The 21090-nt window shown below is 44.1% G+C and overlaps 1 protein-coding gene across 1 annotated transcript; it reads left to right on the top strand.

The window, feature by feature from the left end:
• Positions 1-1048: 1048 nt before the first annotated feature.
• On the top strand, positions 1049-20211 carry CHST10 (carbohydrate sulfotransferase 10). Its single transcript, XM_066577606.1, has 6 exons — positions 1049-1153; positions 6950-7085; positions 9088-9179; positions 14338-14569; positions 15438-15543; positions 17297-20211. The coding sequence occupies exons 2-6, from the start codon at positions 6986-6988 to the stop codon at positions 17835-17837; spliced, it is 1071 nt and encodes a 356-aa protein (XP_066433703.1). The 5' UTR covers positions 1049-1153; positions 6950-6985; the 3' UTR covers positions 17838-20211.
• Positions 20212-21090: the final 879 nt, after the last annotated feature.

Here is a 21090-nt window from a genome sequence, read left to right as displayed (position 1 = left end):
ATGTCCACGGGCCCGCACGGTTTCCCTGTGCAGAATCCTGCAGCGGATTCCACCCGGCCTGCAGACATGAGGCAAAAAAATACAGTATACTCACTTGTCGGGATGCTGAGGGGCTCTCCTCCATTGCGGCTGGATCTTCTTTCTTCTGCACGGCGGACGCACTAGGGGTGCCGGCAGCATGCCGCATGCATGCGCCGTGCCTTCTTTTATACGTACGCAGTGTCAGCTGCGGGTGTGCCGCAGATATGGGCGGCATCCGTTGACTTCAATGGAAGCCTGCGGAAGTCGTCTGTTCGGGAAAACCGCAGAAAATGGAGCATGCTGCGTTTTATCCTGCGTGTGCGATCCGCACGCCGTGAAAATAAATGATATTCGCAGATCATCCGTGCGGATTCCACAATTCAATTATGCCCGTGGATACGAAGCCGTAGGCCCCCTGTCCACGGCAGTGTATTCGCCAGTGGTAAACCGCCGGCGAATCACGCCGGCCGACGCTTCCCATAGCATTCCTATGGAAAGCGCCGGCACCTGTCCACGAGCGGAGATCAATGCGATTCTCCACTCGTGGCGGGCAATTCGCAGCATGCTGCGAATTGCTCCGATTCTCCACGGTCTGCCTATCTATTAGATACGGCTGACCGGCGGAGATTCGGCAGCGGCTCCCGTGCCGTTGCTTCGCCGCGGGAAACTTGTCAGTGGCAGGCAATGCAGGATCGAGGGAGCGGGTCAGTATAAATCATACCCAACAACCCCATAACTTAGCCTATGAGGCTTTGGGCAGATGGCAGGCTCCCTTTAATGGGTTAATGGTAAAAGTAATGAAGACAAATTGGTATTCTGGTCAAATATCAAAATGTACACCAACATGCGGCCCATTAATGAGAAGTTCTAAAAGATAATATGAAAAAACAGACAATATGTGGCTTCCATCTCCCTGCCCTCACATCGCCGGCCGCATCCCTTCACTTTCCCGCCACATTCCCTCTCCTGGTAAGTCATGTGATCCGGTGATGCAACGGCCGAGCCGGTCACATGACCGTGACGTCATCAGACGGTCTGTACCCCAGCGAGCCAAGCTGTGCGCCGCGTCCTGCTAGTGAGGGCTGTGCCCGCCGCTTCGGGAGCCTTAGCATGCTGCTGGCACGGCTGTAAGGTAGGTGAGGGCACTGCCAGTGGGTGAGCTACTGTATACGTGCAGCACCAAATCAGTGCCAGGTGTTACACCTTCATAACCAGTAAGATGGCTGCTCGCCCCCTGATTTTGCAGTGCTGCACAGTATGAAGGGCAGCTACAGCAGGCTTGTCTGTCCTCTGGGAAAGCTGGGTGGCAGCAGCTAATAGTGGGTGAGAGCTGCCCCCTGCTGCCATAGTTACAGGGCAAGGAGCACATCATTGTATTTAAAGAGCTGCTCATTACCCCCCAGTGTAGAAATGTCCGCTGTTATCACCTTCCTGCGGTGGTTCTTCCTCGTACGCTGACCGGCTGCACACCACCAGGTTGGATCTTGCATGCGGGACCCAATCCTGTGCCCAGCTGGCATCCGCGCATACCTGTCCGCAGTCTTCATATTCTGTATTGCGAATGCGCCGGCCGCCGCACATGGGCTGCGGGTCGGACGGCTTCCATTGACTTCAATAAAAGCCATCTACATGGAATCTGCCTAAAAATAGAGCATGCCTTGATTTATTTATTTTTTCCTTCCTCCACAAGCGGAAAATCCATTTTTCCATAGCATGCTATAGGCAGTATTTGCTGCGGAATCCGGAGGCGAACGCCCGCTTTGTATTCCGCAGTCCAAATCCGGCTATGCGCAGGCCACCTATAACTTGGGGCATATGTCTTCTCAGATTAGTCAGTGTAATTCCTGTGTGTTGGACCCTTCCACACTGCCACTCCTGTCACACAGCTATAATAGAGGAGATCACAGCTAATCCTCCTGACTTTATACTTATGTTCTGTAGCTTATTAAGTTGAATATAGAATGCAGATGGTAATGGCAGTGTCCTCCTTGCTGGCAGAGATGGTACAGGCAGCAGCTGCGCATGTGATGCTGTGCTGATGCATCATGGGATTAATAGCTCAGAGCACAGTAAAAGTGAAAGCAACATCCAGATGGTACCTGATGCGTATGGGGCAGGAGGCTGCACTGCATAGAAGTAACTGCAATATACAGGGGACATCTGGAGGGGGCAGGGAAGGAAAAGGCATTCTCCCTGGAGTGGCCCTTTAGTGCTACTTCACGCAGGCGTATTTGCGCTGGCAGTATGCAGAACCTATTCATTTTAATGGGTTGCTTCACATTTCTTATTTTCGCACAAAAATGCGCAAGGAGATGCGTAATGCATATTTACGCTGGATAAAGAACACATCTGGTTCTCATTAGACTAATTAGCCATTTCGAGCGGTGCGTCTTTGTTTGCTGTGCGCAAATGAACATTCCCTACGGGCAAAGAAAGTATGGTGATATACGCATTTCCACAAATGGGCTTCTGCCCATGTAGTGCAGCCCTAAAATAGTGCCCGCTTATAATACAGTGTGCACTATTAACTCTCCCCCCTCCCTACACAATGGCCTCTGCACAGGTCACTGACTGTCTAGAACACTCTTCCACTGAGGTCAATGAATCAGCAGCTATGGCCAGGAAGTGCCAGCCTTCTATCAGATTTAGTGGCCAGCGCAAAAACTGCATAATATCAGGATTTACTTTTTTAAATATACATAGTGACATGGAAATTGAGGGGAAAAATCCAAAAAATGTAAAAAAAAAAAAAAAAAAGTTTAACATAAGCATTTGAATAGGTCCATTGCTGATGACATTCTCTTTAAAAAGGAGCTGTGCCCACTCTAACATGACAGTTTTAGTGATTCCCTGTATTTTGCATGAAGTACATCTGAAGCGTCTGTTCTCTGATGTGCCGGTCCCTACTTGAAATGAATGAGTAAATTGATACATTTGTGGTAGAAGTAACAGATGAATGGCACAACAGAGTTATAAAAAAAATCCTCTATTAGGCCGGCTGCACACAGGCGGGTTGGATTCTGCATGCGGGAGCCCGCAGCGGAACCTAGCCCTGACCGCGGCCAGTGAACCTGCGTACCTGATTTCTTCTGTATTGTGGATGACCGTGGCAGCTTGCTGTCGGTCATGCACAGTATTTTTTTTTTTACTTCTAATCCTTGCCTTCCCCACAAGCTGTCCATGTGGAATCCACACAAAATAGAACATGCTGCAGTTTTATTTCCACTCGCGAAAATCACAATTGCTGTCCGCTGGTGTTCTATTCTTTGAACGGATGCGGATGATTATTACAATTCACATCCGGTCGTAGGCTCCTGAATCAGCTGAAACTGGGGCATTTTCTTCCTGCTAGATGTACTTATTTGTATGAGTGAGTCTGGTGCACACTGGTTTCTTGCCCTGGACTAGCCCCGTTGGGTGGGACTAATCTGTATCGCGTTCAAATGAAAACCCAACACTTCCAACAGGGATTTCTTACCGTATGAAGAAAGTGTAAGGCCAAGTTCACACAGGCGAATGCGATATCTGCTGGGAATCACGACCCGACATCACGCTCGCCAACATGCAATTTCCCCACGGATGCAAGGTGTTTTTTTTTTTTTTTTCCTCAAACACACCTCCCCTCACACCGCGCGCACCTAGCATGGGATGCAATGCTGACACCGCCCAATTGAAGACAGTGGGCGATGCGAGGGCACACCCAAAGATAGAACGTGCCACGATTTGTGTATGACCTCACTTAAAATAATGGAGTTCATATTCGTGCGTCTCACAACACACATCTCTCGCGATTTTTCTCACCCATGTAAAGCCAGCCTAAGGTATATTCACACGCTGCAGATTACTTCCGGAAATGTATGTGCTTGACGCAAGAACGACCCCACTAAGATGTGTGGAAGTGATTCCCAATCACAGAAACCATTGCAACAAATCTGTCAGGTTTTTAGGGGTTTTCCGAATTATTTGTGCCCAAAACGAAGGTGTGTGAAGGTGGCCTAAGGATACCTGCAGGCTGGGCGTATTAACGACATATTTTCCAGCCTGTATCCGCAGCCTGTACCATGACATTTGTCACCATACCAGCCAAGCAGATGAGCGTTTATTACACTGCAGATCTCGGCTGGGAGGTCCACGGCTGATGTGAGCCATGTGCTTTCGCCTATTAGGGTGATCGTTTGCTGGCTGTTCTTATTTTATCTACTTCATTTATAGGTTTTTCATTTATTTAAGAGAGACGTTTTATAGCCTCGTATAAAGTCTGTTTTCGTAAAACCTTCACATAAACGTCCATAACTTTAATTGGCGCTGAGAGCATTAAAGTAATTGTTGGAAAAGGGAAGTAAAGTTTGTAGAACACATGCAGTGTACTTCACCTCCCCATGTAGGAATCAGATGGATGTAGAATAGAGATGAGCCAGCATACTCGGGCACACCCCTTTTTCGCCCGAGCGCCGCGATTTTTGAGTACTTCCGTACTCGGGCGAAAAGATTCGGGGGGCTCTGTGGGTGAGTGGGGGGTTGCAGCAGGGAGTGGGGGGGAGAGGGAGAGAGAGGGCTCCCCCCTGTTCCCCTCTGCTACCCCCCGCTCCGCCACGCCGCCCCCCGAATCTTTTCACCCGAGTACGGAAGTACTCGAAAATCGTGGTGCTCGATCGAGTAATTACTCGAAACGAGTAGGTTCGCTCATCTCTAATGTAGAACCTTCTGGAATCCCCTCCTATCCACATATGGAAAATGCCTCAGAACTGCATCGTTGACATAAAACCATGCTAGAACAATGTTTATCATCGTAATCCCATTGATGGGAAATCCAGCGATCCCCAACGCAGCACTGAAGCACTATCCGAAGAAAGCTCCCAATAGTGTAGTATCTTCTAGAATCCGGGGGCATTAATCATACTCGCAAAAGTGGAAATGACATCTAGGTTAAAGCATCTTGACTAGAGTTGAGCGAACATACTCTGCCAAGCTTGATGCTTGTTCGAGTATTAGCGTACTCGATGGTGCTCGTTACTCGAATGAGCATCAAGCCATGTTCAACGTCGCCCCAGTTTTTGGCTCCTCCCCCTGTGACGTGCCTGTTTTGGGCCCTCCCCACCGCAACGCAGTGTGCGTCAATGGCAAATGTTTTGAGAGAGAAGAAGAAAGCAAGCAAGCTTGGGACCCGGCGTCCCACATACAAAAATGCTTGAGTCTCCCATTGTAGTCAATGGGGTTCGTTACTCCAGGAGAGCTCCCGAATTTTACAAAAAGCTCGACTCGAATAACGAGGACCCGAGCATTTGGATCCTCGCTCATCTCTAATCTTAACTGCAATCATCTGGATGCCATACAGGTGGGGTTTCGCCCAGATGGTTTAACCCCTTATGACCTAAGGTTACATCATGGCATTGAGGTACTTAATGCAACATGACGTAACCTTACATCATTTGATAGCATGGGATCAGAAGAGATCCTGCGCCATCCGGGAGCCAGCTGTTACTGCATAAGGACAGTGACCCCTGCTGTTTACGCCTTACATGCCGCGATCTATGTAGATCACGGCATGTAAAGGACACACAGAGGGAGCATGCTCTCTCTGTGACGTCATCTGAGCCCCACCATGTAATCGTGGAGGGATGACTGGTTGCCATGACAACAGGACACTAGCTATAGGCCTCCTGCTTTGCCATTGCTTATGGTCGCTAATGCAAGCGATAAAATGCTTCATCATAGCGATCATAACAACTATGGCGCAGATCCCCTACAGGGGTATGAAAAGTTTAAAAAAAAAGAAAAACGTAAAAATAAACTTTTTATCTGTAGTATAAAAAAAAAACAAAAAAAACATATTTGGTATCGCCATATCCGTTACAAATCGTACAACAAATTGAACACGCTTTTTATCCTGCACGGCAAAAAGCATTAAAAAACTGAGGCAAAATGCTTATTTTGTTCGTTTTACCTTCCAAAAAATACATAAAAGTGATCCAAAAAAGGAGTATGTGTACCCCCATAATGGTACCCATAAAAACTGCAGCTCGTCACGCAAAAAACGAGCCTTCACAGAGCTCTGTCCATGGAAAAATAAAAGTTATAGGACTTTGAATGCAGCGATTTTGGGGGAAAAAAGGGCTTTTTATTACAGAAATTTTGGAAAGCCGAAAAAAAAAAGCATTTTGGTATCCCTTTAATTGTAGCGACACGCAGAAAAACGTTTTGTCATTTATGCTGCATGATTAACTTTAAAAAATGGCACAATTGATGCGTTTTCTCTCCCTGCTATCATAAAAACATTAAGTTTTACACTATATATATATCCAAAAATGGCACCAGTAAAAACTGCAGTTCATCACCCAATAAAACAAGCCCCCATTCGGCCATGTCGGCGGGAAAATAAAGTGGTTATGGCTTTTGAAAAGTGGAGATTAAAATCTCCCAGAAATCGTTGCTGTCTTTATATCCCAAAATCGGCCATGTCCCTAAGGGGTTAAAGGCTGCGTAGTCTGTTCTGCGTTTGAGGCAGTATTACAGAACCTACAAAATAGGACTTAAAGCTATATAATTTTTTTTGTGGAGGAACACAATAATAACCTCCAACAGAGTCAAATAGAAGTCTGGTGTGGTTGGAAGGGAGATATATATTTATGTTAGGCTAGTTTCAGACTGTTGAACGTGATATTGGGTCATGATTCATGGACAGAAATCATACTTTCTAGCATGTGAAAGCCCCAGTGATGCAAGACGTCTTCTCGTGAATACAGTTTCGCATCACTGCGGTGCTGAAGGGAATCCCCACTGAGCCTGTCCCAGACGCTGCAGAGGATCACTGAGTTCTGCCATTGCTTTCAATAGGGCCGACGCTGCTGCCAATTAGTTTAGCATGGCTGTGCCTACCTGTTTGTCTTAAGTAAATGAACCTAACCTTAGTGACCTCCATGTTTTGCAGGACATTGCCGGGTATTTATGGCTGGCACTTGACATCATGCCCCATCGTTGGCTGCTGCTTCTTGCATGCTTCTGGGTGCTGTTCATGCTTTTGGTTGCAAGCAAGTTCATCACCCTTACCATGAGAAGCCCTGAGGGTAAGTAGACTCTTATTACTGTGTATTGTGCCTACTCGGAGCAGATCAGTTCCACTGAAGTGAATGGCACTGTACGTTACTACCAGACACAGATCTGTACTTGTGCTTGTGCCTGGTATTGGAGCTCATTCCCATTTGCTTCAGTGAAACTGATCTACCTTGTCAGCAAGGATAATTAATCGGACCTCCATTTATTTTATACTCGTGTCCTGTCCTAAAGACAGGCCATTAATTTGTGTAGTCCCGAATAACCCCTTTTAAGAGAATAGCAGCAAATACGTGTTGCTATATAGTGCAATTTGATGTAACCCTGTAGATCAGTGTTCCCCAACTCCAGTCCTCAGGGACCGGCAACAGGTCATGTTTTCAGGATTTGCTCAGTATTGCACAGGTGATGTAATTATTGTCAGCGCCTCAGACATTGCCACAGGTGTTCTTACTATAGGATATGGTGAAAACATGACCTGTTGGGGGCGCTGAGGACTGGAGTTGCGGACCCCTGTTGTAGATCACATGAAGTCCTATGCAAGGAGAATGACCTCTTTGCTATACAGAAGAGCAAACTCTGGACTGGTGGTCACAGGACTCAGCTATCCACAATGAGGGGGTCTGACATGTATAGTTGTAACTGAGCTGGGATGAAAAAAGGGACCCTGCCAGATTATTGCTGGCGAGGTAGCATTATGTGTATAGTTAAAAAAAAAAAAAGCGCTGGATTCCATTTTAAGGGAATGCGTCATCAGAAAATTACGTATTGTATATATGTTGTGTTTTTGGCTTTTTTTTTTACCAGTTTCTTGACTTAGGATTTTTTTCCCTTCTATATCTAATATCTGGCAGTTTTCACACTGTCCACTGAGCCTTATAATAGTTTGTCACCATCTGTTCTGCAGTGAGAAACTTTCAACTGTCATTTCATTATCCTCACAGGCAGGGATTGCAATGAAGGGTAGCACTTATATATAGATTAAAATTTTATCATTCACAATAGTTGATCATCACAGCTCACCTCCTCCTACTTCCTGCGTAGTGACTTCAGCTCATATCACAGAGCATATCTACAACACACTCTCTTGTAGGAGTCAGTGAGTCAGGTTCTGCTGTTGTACTTATGGCTCATGAGGCTCATTTTTTGCGGGACGCCCTGTAGATTGCGTTGGTACCATTTTGAAACACATACAACCTTTTCATCGCTTTTTATTGCATTCTTTACTTGGAAACAGGGTAACCAAAAAAGCGCTTTTCTGCCGCACGATCTCCCTTTATACATACCCCGAAGCTGCAGGATGTAACTATACGTCCTATAGCGTTAAGGGGTTAAAAGGCAATTTCAAATCACAAAACTATAGAAGAATTTGGGAGTACGAGTTTATAACAACCTTTGACACTTTCAACAGAGGCCTACATTTTTCAAGAGGATTCATGTGTGACTGGGAAGTATGGGAAATCTGTAGCACAGATAACACACAGGCCTGGTGACCCCCTAACACTAATTCAGGAACCATAAAGCTTTCACATCCCTTATCAGTGGACTAATTAAAGTATTCGCTCCTCTACTCAAGTGCAAATTAATCACACCATGTCTGTGCTTATATATTATGCATATATGCGCATGCATGTTTCTTCAGATCTATTCCATAAGCCTGAGGAAGAACCCGAAGTAGGTTCGAAAGCTCCTCTATTTAGATCAAGAGGTATGTCCTCTCTGCATTTGTGTTATTTGTGCCCCATCCAAACTAGTTTCATTTGCCTGATGAAGAGTTGATAACCACCTGAAAGCTTGCTTGCTGTAACATTGTGTATTTTTGTTAGCCTTTAAAAGATATCATATCTACAAGATTACCTGGTTTCTATTGCTGGGAACAATAACATAAATAAGAGTTATGATTTTTTAAAAGGGGGAGGGGATGGGGGAAGGCCGCGTCCTTAAGGCGTTAAAGGTATATGCCAATACAGTGAGTTAATCTTATTATTTTTTCTTAAATTAATTTGCGAAAACAAGGGTATGGCATAAAGCAGGGATTGCTGACCGTTTTACCTGAACTGGAGAAGATGACCGTAACCGAAGCAAGAAAGTTCCACATCGATAGTCCGGTATGTACAAGGGTTTTTAAGTCCATATTCCTCCAGCCCGTTCAACTCCAGTTAAACCTTGATTTTTGGTTTGGCTGTAGATGTTCAAGCGCCTGACTCTTGTGCTTTTTGTCCTTTATTACTGTGTGCTTCATGATTTGTCATTGGCCATTTTTGTCATGTCTTTTTGTTTTTTTCTTTCTTCCTAATCCGGGTAATTTTTTTACAAAGGATCTTACATTGTTTGGCAAGATAATTAATAGCTAGAAAATGTGTAGAAAGCTTCCATTTTTCTTTTGGTTCTCAATGAGAACCAAAGTTAGTGATGAGATGAGGGGATAGTTACTAGAAGACACTCTTGCAGATGATTTCCACAAAGCAGACCGTATAGCTGTTGGTTATGATCCGCAGCCCACTATATATGCTGCATGTAAGTTACAAAATAAACACTCTTGGATTTTTTTTTACTTCCGTTGGGGTTTAAGGGCTGACGCACACGGCCGTGTTTTTACCGCGTATTATGTGTGCGTTGCACGGCCTCGTGACAAAGTGGATGGAGTTAATTAAAGTCAATGTACTTTCATTGTTCCATGCACACTGACGGCTGAACACTGCGTATTGATACGCAAGAGAAATAAATCGCAGCATGCTCTATTTCTCTGCGTTCGTACGTTGCGTGAGCCCTATACACTTTTAGGGACTGCGTATGATATGCTGTACATATACAACACATGGCATGTGGAGATCCTTTCAATACGCAGTGCGGAGTAAAAAAATATCACACTACACATGTCCATGAGCAGTGCCATACTCAGCACACGCATGGTCTCTGCTGCAATACCCGCAGCTTTTTAAGCATACAGCTGTGAGCATGAGCCCTAATAAAGAATAGACTGGTGCATGTTCGCATCAGTTGTAGTCCTACAAAATAAGTAGAATGTGTTGCTCTCTCACATTTGGAACCAGTGCTGGATCGGAACAATATTATGTGAAAGGAGCTTAATCTGAACTTTTTTTTTTTTCTTTCTCCTTTGTGCTTAAGGCCAGGCTCACACGAGTATAATTTCATTGCGTATTACACGGTGGATGGAGTCACTGAAAGTGTATTGATTTTCATTGACCCACTCACGCTAGCGTTTTTTATTGCATATAATACGCACATGCAGCATGTTCTATTCTACCACATATTACACGCAATACAACCCTATTGTTCTGTATGGGCGCGTAATAAATGCTCTGTGGCGTTTATGCACAACGTTGCTAGGCAACGGAGAGGGGAATAATAAAACAAAAAGTCAGGCTCTGCATAACAGCGTGCATGAGATACGCTGCCATGTGCAGCGTAAAATTGGTACCCTACGCAGTGACTTGCCTGCTTACTTCTGGTGGTGAGCAGGAATAACGCTGCAGTATCTCATGCACGCTGTCATGTAGAGCCTGTCATACACATGTGAGCCTTATTGTTACAGATGGAGCCTGTAGCAAATGCACTGGGGGAATTTAAATACATTGCCTAAAACCCACAACCACTGTTTAATCCTCTATTTCTGTTCCATCAAGTGTATTTGTAATTAACATTGACCGATTTAGGGCCCGTTAGGCGCAATGTCCACAGGTGAATTTATTTTGCAGAATCCGCGCGGGGAATCTGCAAAGCAATCCACCCATAGAGAAGCATGGACGTCCGCAAATGGATTAAAATATGTGGATTTGATTTGCGGACCTTTCAGTCCGGAAAACAAATTGCAGCGTGCTCCATGTTTGTGCGGTTCCCGCATGGACGGCTTCCATTGAAGTCTATGAAAGCTGTCCGATCTGCAGCACACCCACAGGTGACCTTGCAGATATGCCGCGGATCTGTGGGAAAGTAGGAGAATTAAAAAGCTTAAAAAAAAACAAAAACGGCGCATGTCCGATGGTGAGCCATAAGGACCATGCACAGTACAGCGAACCCAGAAGGGGAGGGATCCGCATGGACGCTGCTGCCGGGGAAATCGGGTAAGCAAGGCTTACTGGCCGTGAGCAGGGCTGGATTACCTGCACGGAATCTGCATGTGCTGTGGACATTAGGCCTTACTGACCGCTATTCATTTTGGGCTTTTTTTTTCCCTTTTGTTTGTTTGTTTTTTTTCCCCCCTTTTCTAAAACATGTTTTAGCAGTCAATGGGTTAATATCAAATTGTTACTCATCTAAGTGTCTATGGGCAATTTTAGATGGAGGATTCAATTCAGTGTAGCAGACAGTCTAATACTGCAGCTGACTCATGTAGCTACATATGGCCGGTATGATGTGAACAGTCGGTGCTGGGAACATGTGGATTCAATCAGAGGTCCGCGCTGCCGCAGATCTTCCCAGGCTCAGCAATATGCTCTGCTTGCTTCATGGCTGGCTTTTCCCCCCTCAATAAGATCAGAGTTAATCTCCTATCTTCTGGCAGATGTCTCTCCTCTACAGCTGAGACAAGACTGTAAACATGTACAAGCAGGAGAAGAATATGCCTGTGGCTCCTAGATTGCATCTGCAGTGTACTTCTACTATATGTCCTGACTAAGCCCCCAGAGCATACAGTAAATGAATGATCCATAGTCCCTACGAACTGGACAGAGGCCAATTTGATCTGCGTTCTGCTGGTACCTGTCAGGGTTACCTTTTTTTTTTCCTTTTTCTTCTTGTCTGAGGCAGGATTGCATGAAAAAGCATCCAGTAAACAAAGGCTTTTGCTCAGTATGCCTTTTTTACCTTTCTGCATTGGCAGCCCTTGGGTGACTGATGCCATCATGTAATTAACCCTTTCAAATCCAATTTTCGATTCAGGGTTTCCCAGGGGGCTTTCTCTTTCTGCCATTATATAATGGCACCATCTGCTGATAAGAGCTAGTACTGCAGTATTGGATGAGCTGGAGAGGCCCCCCCGACAACAGAGCAGCTAGTAATGTATAGTAAGAATACCCTGCTGAACGTCTTCCGACGTCAGAGCTGTACATCTTCAGACGTCAGACAGTGGATTGGAAAGGGTTAAATACCTGCGGATGTCATTTTACCCAAGCGTGCGGATCGCATGCACGGGATAAAAATCACAGCATGCTCCATTTTCTGCGATTTTCCCCCCCAATGAAGTCAATGGAAGCTGTCCGATTCGCAGCATGGCCGTGCTGCGGATCCGGAGATTGAAAAAAAAAAACACGGTGGACGTATCCGCCGTGCAGAAGTAGGAGGATTCGGGAGTGACAGAGGTGACCTGCGCCGCATCCGGACAGGTGAGAAAGTGTTATTTTTTTGGCCTCATGGCTGCAGGCACTGCTAGAAACTGCTGCGGGGTTCAGCACGGGGAATCCATGTGGGCCCGTGGACATGAGTCCTTAAGGATCTGCTGCTGAAGTCTTGATGCAGATACCACAGGACACCTTCAAAGGTCTTGTAGAGTTCATGCCTTGACAGGCCAGATGTGTTGGAGGTACCAGGGTAATATGACTGAATATCGGTGCTGTGAAGTCTTGAGTTAGTCCCATTTCAGTGGAGATGGAGTTGGCAAAACTGTGGGGGAAAGGCAATAACTGATTAAGTATCCTTATGCTGCTGCTTCAAGGCTTTTAGCTGAGATGAGTCTGTGCTGCACTTTCTGCACATGCCCAGTAGTGAAGCTCCTCCTCTACAGACCGAAGGAAGGCGGCGCTGGGCATCGGGCATGCCTGCACTCATGAGTCATATATGAAGGAGTCGGAGTCTGGCAAAATTCAGAAGTCTGAGGTTTGGCTTACCGACTCCACGACCCTGCTGAATATCACTTGTTTTTGTTTTTTCATTTATTTGAGGTATGCCATAGCAAGCTAAAATGTTCAGCTATTAAGTGTTTTGTGTCATCTTTGTGATTTCTGTATTTGCTATGCAGGGCTCCTCTATTTTGCAGTGTTTTTGTCGCTTTTTAACACACCATCACAATAATGGGGTGAATTGAAAACTGCTATTGGACGCAGGTTATGGCGGTGAAATCGCCGCAAAATGCTGCAATCAAAATGACTGCGTTTTGCCGACGCAGTGTGTGAGAGCAGCCTTAGGCCGCCTGCAGACAGGTGGAAATTCCGTGGCGGAATTTCCGCCCTTGGAAGCTGCCATAGGATTGCATTAACAAATGCAATCCTAGGCAGACGCGGCAAACAAATTGCGGCATGCTCTATTTCTGTGCGGGGCAGAAACGTCACTCCCCGGCCACCGGCTCAGCTCTGCGCATGCACTGGCAGCCGGCACTTGAAAGAGCCGGGGCTGCGGGAGCAGGTGAGTGACGCGCTGCTCTCTGCAGACGGCCGGGTCGGATCCGGCTGCGAGAATTCTCGCAGAGGGACCCGACCAGAGTGTCTGCACTGAGCAGCGTGACACTCACCTGCTCCCGCAGCCCCGGCTCTTTTATGTAGAGTATGCCACGATTTGTTTGCCGCACGGCCGTCTACATAGGATTGCGTTTGTTAACGCGATCCTAAGGCAGCTTCTAGGGGCGGAGTTTCCGCCTGTCTGCAGGCGGCCATACATAGAGCAAGTTTTCCATATACATGAGCCGCAGCTAGCCACACTAACCCTGCCCTCCAGTCAGTGATCTGTGCACAGCAATTGTAGGGTGAGTTAAGCAGGACTAGCCTGCAGCTCATGAATCTGTAGGACTGCTTCTTGTAGTCCTGCTATCTCTGGTTACTACTAATATAATGCAAGTTTCTCCCGAACTACTGCACACATACACACAGCAGACATATCGCTGTAATCGCCTATTACTACCTTGTGCTGCTCTCAGTAAGGGCTGTAAAAAGATGGTGCCAGCCTCTTTAATATGTGAACATTAATCGCTAAGCTCGGTCGTTTGCAGCAGCTGCCTGTGACAGCTGCAACACAAGCGGGCGCAGCCTATAAACAGTCACAGGTCCCCCTACTCCTCATTATACTCACCCTTGTCCCATCTCTCCTTTTTATCAGACTTTTTTTTGTTTTGTTTTGTTGTTTTTTTCCCCCCACAGTGTCTTTTTTTCACCGGGTATTTTTGGCGTTTTCAATAAACCACATCCAAGCTATTTCTATGTATGTGATAGATAGAAAATGTGTTTTCTAGGGTAAAAATATCTAGAACTGCACCTGAATACTAATTTATTTTAGGTACTGTTGTAGTAATTTGAGATGTCTATTCATGCATTTCAGCCAACAGTGGACACGTTGAAAAATATGACCCACATCGATCTCATCCACAAGGAGCGACTGGAGCTACTCAGAAGTGTGTGCCGGAATGGATCGTTCAGGAACCTCTCACATTCTGGCATTTCCAAGTTTGTGTTGGATCGAATCTTTGTCTCTGACAGACATAAGATCTTGTTTTGTCAGACCCCCAAAGTAGGAAATACACAGTGGAAAAAGGTTCTCATTGTTTTAAATGGTAATCCATATCCATGTGACTAATTCTCCAACATCTTTAATGTTTTAATCTGTTGATTTTGGATAAATCCACAATTAGTGCTTCTTATATGCTGTACAGGCTTTGTAGTTTATTACTACATGTTATCTACGTTATGGCTGTTCTCCCTACGACATAAACCTTCCTGCTGATTACCTTACACTGGTGTCATTTGGAAGCTGCAGCTCTTTAGAAGTTGGGGGTAGTAGGTGGACACAACGGGGCAAATTTGGCGAAATTACTGCAACCATCAGATCACGTTTTGTATTTTCAAAGGTGCATTTGAAAACAGAGTTGGAATCTGATTGCTCTTCACTGATCACTTTCATTAGTTTTGCTAAATATGCCCCAATATGTCATGTTATGGTCTCCTTAAATCACGACATGTAGGGGGTTAACAGCGGGGGTCACTGTCCTTATATACCCCATCGGTAACAGCTGGCTGCTGGATGGTGCGGTCACTGCTTTTGATCCCATCCACAGGACGTAAGTTTACACCCTGTTGCGTTAAGTACCCCGCAGCCAGGACATAAACTTGCGCGCTATGGTGTAAAGGGGTTAAAGAAGATTAAAGCTTTGCAAGAAAACAAGGCATTTTTAGAAAAGACATTGCATTGGTGAGCACTTGACTTTCCTAATTGCAGCACATTGGAATGGGGTTCCTGAAATGGGATTATCCTTCCTTATACAATAAAAATCCATTCTGATTATAATCAATGCAATCTTGTGATGAAATAAGAGAATTTGCATTTTAAACCTAGCCATGTGTTTGTGTGTATAGATAGAGATGGCTATCTCTCTTATAATAACTTTGGGTCTGTGTGCTATTCATTTGATGTGGCTTTTGCAGGGGCATATTCATCTATTGAGGATATCCCAGAAAACGTGGTTCACGACCATGACAAGAACGGTCTGCCTAGGCTATCCTCCTACAGTATGGAAGATGTGCAGGAGAGGTACGGCTACTGCAAGGCAATGGCATCTATTTCTAGCACGTAAAATTGTTTTAAAGTTTTAACAAAATCCATTGATGGTCATTCATTTTAAGGACGTGCATAAACAGCAATTCCCTCAATTTAGCCATAATTATAGCATTCCAGAAGTGCATTTGCATGTCTATGGAGAATGCATGTCTAAAGTTGCCCCAGTAATCGGCCATCAACCTAGCAACTGATGTTCATGGCAGGAGTCCTATTCTAATAACAAGGTGCTCTCATGTGGATTTTTTTTTTTTTTTAATATTTGAGTGATTGTAATAAATATGTTATTACTATACTATTTTTAAAGGGGTTGTCCCGCGGCAGCAAGTGGGTCTATACACTTCTGTATGGCCATATTAATGCACTTTGTAATATACATTGTGCATTAATTATGAGCCATACAGAAGTTATCAAAAGTTATTCACTTACCTGTTCCGTTGCTGGCGTCCTCGTCTCCATGGTTGCCGTCTAATTTTCGCCGTCTAATGGCCAAATTAGACGCGCTTGCGCAGTCCGGGTCTTCTGCTTTTCTCAATGGGGCTCCGTGTAGCTCCGCCCCGTCACGTGCCGATTCCAGCCAATCAGGAGGCTGGAATCGGCAATGGACCGCACAGAAGCCCTGCGGTCCACCGAGGGAGAAGATGCCGGCGGCCATCTTCAGCAGGTAAGTAAGAAGTCACCGGAGCGCGGGGATTCAGGTAAGCGCTGTCCGGTGTTCTTTTTTTAACCCCTGCATCGGGGTTGTCTCGCGCCGAACGGGGGGGTTGAAAAAAAAAAGAAACCCGTTTCGGCGCGGGACAACCCCTTTAAGCAAGTGGACACCCTTTCATTTGCTACATACCTCTAAAGTGTCTGAGAGAAGAGTGTGGCAAATAACTCTTCGTTTCTTTGTGTCATACTTTGATCAAGCCTACTTTGTCCAGATACATACCGTGTTTCCCCCAAAAATAAGACAGTGTCTTTTATTAATTTTTTTGTTCAAAAAGGTTTAACTTTTTTACATGTATAGCTGCCTGGACACTATTTAATTTGACTTTTTTAATTAACTGTTAGCAGGGCTTAATTTTGGAGTAGAGCTTATATTTCAAGCATCCTCGAATTCTGGAAAATCATTTTTACATCCTCAAAAATTCGGGAAAATCATGCTATGTCTTATTTTCAGGGAAACAGGGTAGTATATACATTAATTAGATGGCTTGCATGTTTTTTTTTTTCATTGGGGAGAGGGAAATGAGCTCCTCCGGAACAAATGATTAATCATGTTGAAATCCAAAAAGTCATTTCATTCTAATCTCCAAAGTCTGTTTTTGGGAATAGGGCTTTCCACCTACGTATTTGATGGTTTTGTACGGTGTATTGAGAATAATGTTGCCCTCTGCTGGTAAAACTAGTAAGGTTTTATCAACATTGCAAGCTACTCTCAGAAGCATTGTTGGCCTGTGGTATCCTCTTCTATAAAAGCAATGTCTGACTATCTGTGGTTGAGCTCTGGAAGTGGTGTGGTGTGCTCCAAGTTCAATTCTTCTCTGTACTAAGTAACGCTGCAGGAGAGAGAAGACTGAACAATGGCACCCGCCACTATTTGTACTTGTGCTGGACGACCACCCAGATTTATTCTGGCATTAGAATAGTCTATCTTCTGATAGAATACTACGTCTGTACAATATAGAATATACTTATCACAGATATTTAATTCTCACTAATTATTTATTTATTTATTTATTTTCAGGCTGAATTCCTATTTCAAGTTTCTTATTGTCAGAGATCCCTTTGAGAGACTCATTTCTGCTTATAAAGATAAGTTTGTACACAACCCCCGGTTTGAGCCATGGTACAAGCACAACATTGCTCCAGTTATTATCCGCAAGTACAGGAAAGATCGCACAGAAATCCGGGGTGGGCTGCAGTTTCAAGACTTTGTGCGATACCTGGGTGATCCAAACCACAAGTTTCTAGATCTCCAGTTTGGGGACCATATAATCCACTGGGTAACGTATGTGGAACTTTGTGCCCCTTGTGAAATAAATTACAATGTCATTGGGCATCACGAGACTCTTGAGGAGGATGCACCCTACATCTTAAGGGAAGCAGGAATAGATGAACTAGTCTCTTACCCCACAATACCACCAGGCATAACAAAATACAACCAGTCAAAAGTGGAATATTATTTTTCCAAAGTATCCAAAAGGGACATCAAACGTCTTTATGACAGATTTGAAGGAGACTTTAAGCTTTTTGGTTATAAAGAGCCAACGTTTTTATTTCCTTAATATGACACTGTATACAGTGGGTTTGTGATCCACTGGGCACTAGATCTGTGGCAAAAACACTACTGAATCTTTTTTTTTTTTTTCCCTCTGATCTCATATGGACTGCATACAGTTGGTGGGTTTTTTCTTAACAGTTCTGTATTTGCACTTAACCCACTTACACTGTGTCTAATGCACTGCTGTATTATATATTTGTTGGGTATTGTTCTGTAAGTACCTGCTCTGGAACTAATGGTGGGTAGGGTGGAAAATTCAATGTGAATAACTAAGTTTTTTTCTTTTTTTTTTTCTTTGTTTACAGCTTAAGTGTTAGCAATATACACTGTAGAACTTTGGCAAAGTGATTTGACGTGTTGCAATCTAGCTTTAGTTTTTTTTTCTTTTGTTACAGAGCAATGTGTCATACCGAAAAAGCAAATAATGCAAGTAGAATGCACCTTCATGTTACGTTTACTAATGATTATACATAATAATGAGTTTTCAACTTGTATCTCTGTTACAGGAAGCAATGTCTCTTGTAGTAGTGCTTTTAATAATGGCATTGATTTATTTCTAGGGCTAATTCTAGGAAGGTAGGAAAGAGGATAAATGTGTGGAGGATTGATATGGCCAAAGTGGAGAATATGATTATGTATTAAAGTATACACTGCAGTAATGGCGGAATGAATGGCGTGCGCTGTTGGCTCTCTATTCATTTCAAACGGACGGAAATACCTGAGTGCTTGCTGTTTAGGTATCTAGGCAGTCCTATTGAAAGTGAAAGGAGCGCTTGCGCATCCACCACTTGATTCGGTCGTCTCACTGCGAGGGGAGTGCATTAACACTTCAGTGAGGAGGATGGGGGGCACAGGACCCTGGTTCTTGAGAACGGAGCCGTAATATCCCCACTGACATCTCCTATCCATGGGATATCTAGTTAAACTTGAAATCTTTAGACATCCCCTTTAAAAGTATAGCCTAGGTTACTGGTTCTAATTATGTAAATAAAGCTTAAAGTGAGGGCTTGGTTTTACATTCTAAAATGCTTGATAGGTTATATAGTAATTGGCCTTTTTTTAAAAAAATTTCCTGCAATCTTTAATACTTTTCACACTGGCCTGATGTCTACCTTTTTTAGGAAGGTGACCCGGACAAAAGAAAATGAGAGCCCAGGGGGCATTAAATTGTTCCATGCCACAAATGCTAGCCTAATGTATGTGCGAGATCATTTCCACTTATGTTTAACCTGCCCACTTCTTCCTACCTCTACTCGCCACTGTCGGCTGTCATGTCTCCCCAGTCCTCCGTTTCTCTTTGATGCTGCTATCAATGGCCTGACAGCTTATGATGAAAGGAAATGCAGCTGCAGGATTGGTTGCAAGAGTGAAAAGTCTGTCCTGGACAGCAAGTGTCTACTAACCCGACTGCAGAGGCAACCATTTCTAGTCCGAATGTACTAACCGCACAATTCTCTACACAGTAGCGCATTCATCTAGCAGTGAAACAGAGTGCAAAATTGTGACTAAAAGCATATTTCAAAGTGGTATCCTATAGCTATTGGCCCAATGTTTCTAAACAGTATTAATCCATTTCCCTTATTTATACATGAACTTGCACTTTTTTCCCCCACCCTGACATGTATGTCATAAAATTCCTTAACTTGGTGCCCCATGCCATACATGTACCTCAATCCTTGCAGAATTTCAGAAACTGAGCCTGGCTATAACTGATAACTGGGATCGGAGACATCTCTGATCCTGGTTGTTTAACCTCTTTTTAAATACCACATTGAGTAGTGACCACACCATCTAAGTTGTTCATCAGAGGGAGCGGGCTCCCTCAGCGGCCCATTGACATCCCAGGATGAGATTGCGGGTTACCATAGCAGCGTGTGCCCGAACAAGGATCCCCCAGGTTTTCCATAAGTGTAACACAGGCAATATGTATTCCAAAGCAATACAGAAGCCATCACGCGATCACTGTGTCAAGTCACCTATGGGGACAAGGGAAAATTATTATAAAAGTATGTTGAATGAAGTTCAATTTTAAAACTAACTAAAAAAAAAATAATTTCAAATTTCTTTATTTTTCAATAAAATTTTATAGCTTACCATAAAATGAATACATCATTAGGACTTTCTTTTTGGTAGCTAGAGAATAAAGATTACTATTGTATTATTATTACACCGTCAACCATGGAAAAAGGAATCCTGTCTCCTCTCTTTTGTTTGGTAGAATGCAGGAACCATGATTGAGACCTGCCGGACCTTGTTGTAGTCATTGGGGCTGTCCGGCGCTGTTTGTCCGCCATGCTGGTTCCTGTATTCTTGTTTGACTCCTATGAACAATGAAAATCCAATGTGTATATGTGAATAAAGCTTAGCGAAGGAAATAAGGTGTGTCTCAGTCTTAACTCCTTCACAACATGGCCGATTCTTGTGGTTTTATTTTATGCCTTATGTTTGCATTCCAAGAACTCTAGCTCTATTTTTTCCACTGACCTAACCACATGACTGCTTGTTTTTGCACAATAAGTTGTATTTTTTTGTTAATAGCACCATTTAATGTACCATAAAATGTATCGAAAAACAGACAAACTTGTGTATCACAATGTATTATGCCATTCAGTGTTGGCCTATTAAAGGAGTATGTCGCTTTTTAAGTTAAATTGAACAGCATTTTTTTTTTTCACTTCAGGATTAATTTTCATATTTCTCATAGCTGGCCAGCAGGGGGAGCAAGGATCAAAATTGGCTACAAAATAAAAACCTGTAAGCCAGTTTCTGTAAACCTTGGCTGCCCTATCTGGGGGGTAAGTAGGGTATTTTTTAAACTGCTGGTGTAATGGATTGTAATAAACCAAGTAAAATGCCTATTGCAAATATGTGGCTCGCCTCTACACTACTAACACAGCTTCCTGTCTGAAAGTGCTGACTAACTACTCTCTCCTCACCCCCTCCCACCGTGTCTCTAACATTTTGCTCAATATGGCGCATTCTTCATCCAGGAATTCCAAGATAAGTCCTCAGCTCCTGGAGGAAGAGACCCATATAAGGGCAATAGCCAATCGACTACAGATTCGTCCTTCATGACATATTAACCATGCCCACTGTCTATAAAACCCAATGCAGCTTGATTAGAAAAGAAGAATTAGAACAGCAGATTTTAGTGGGATTTTTCCATGCATGCACAGGCCTTAGGCCTTACACCTTCTAATCAGGAAGGGGGCAGATAGGTACGAATATACCTAATGATTATCTATAACACTGGTTCC

Source organism: Eleutherodactylus coqui, chromosome 1 (assembly GCF_035609145.1).
Source record: "Eleutherodactylus coqui strain aEleCoq1 chromosome 1, aEleCoq1.hap1, whole genome shotgun sequence".
In the NCBI taxonomy this organism is placed as follows: Eukaryota; Metazoa; Chordata; class Amphibia; order Anura; family Eleutherodactylidae; genus Eleutherodactylus; species Eleutherodactylus coqui.
The sequence above is the reverse complement of the archived record's forward strand: the minus strand, read 5'-3'. Positions and strand labels throughout refer to the sequence as shown.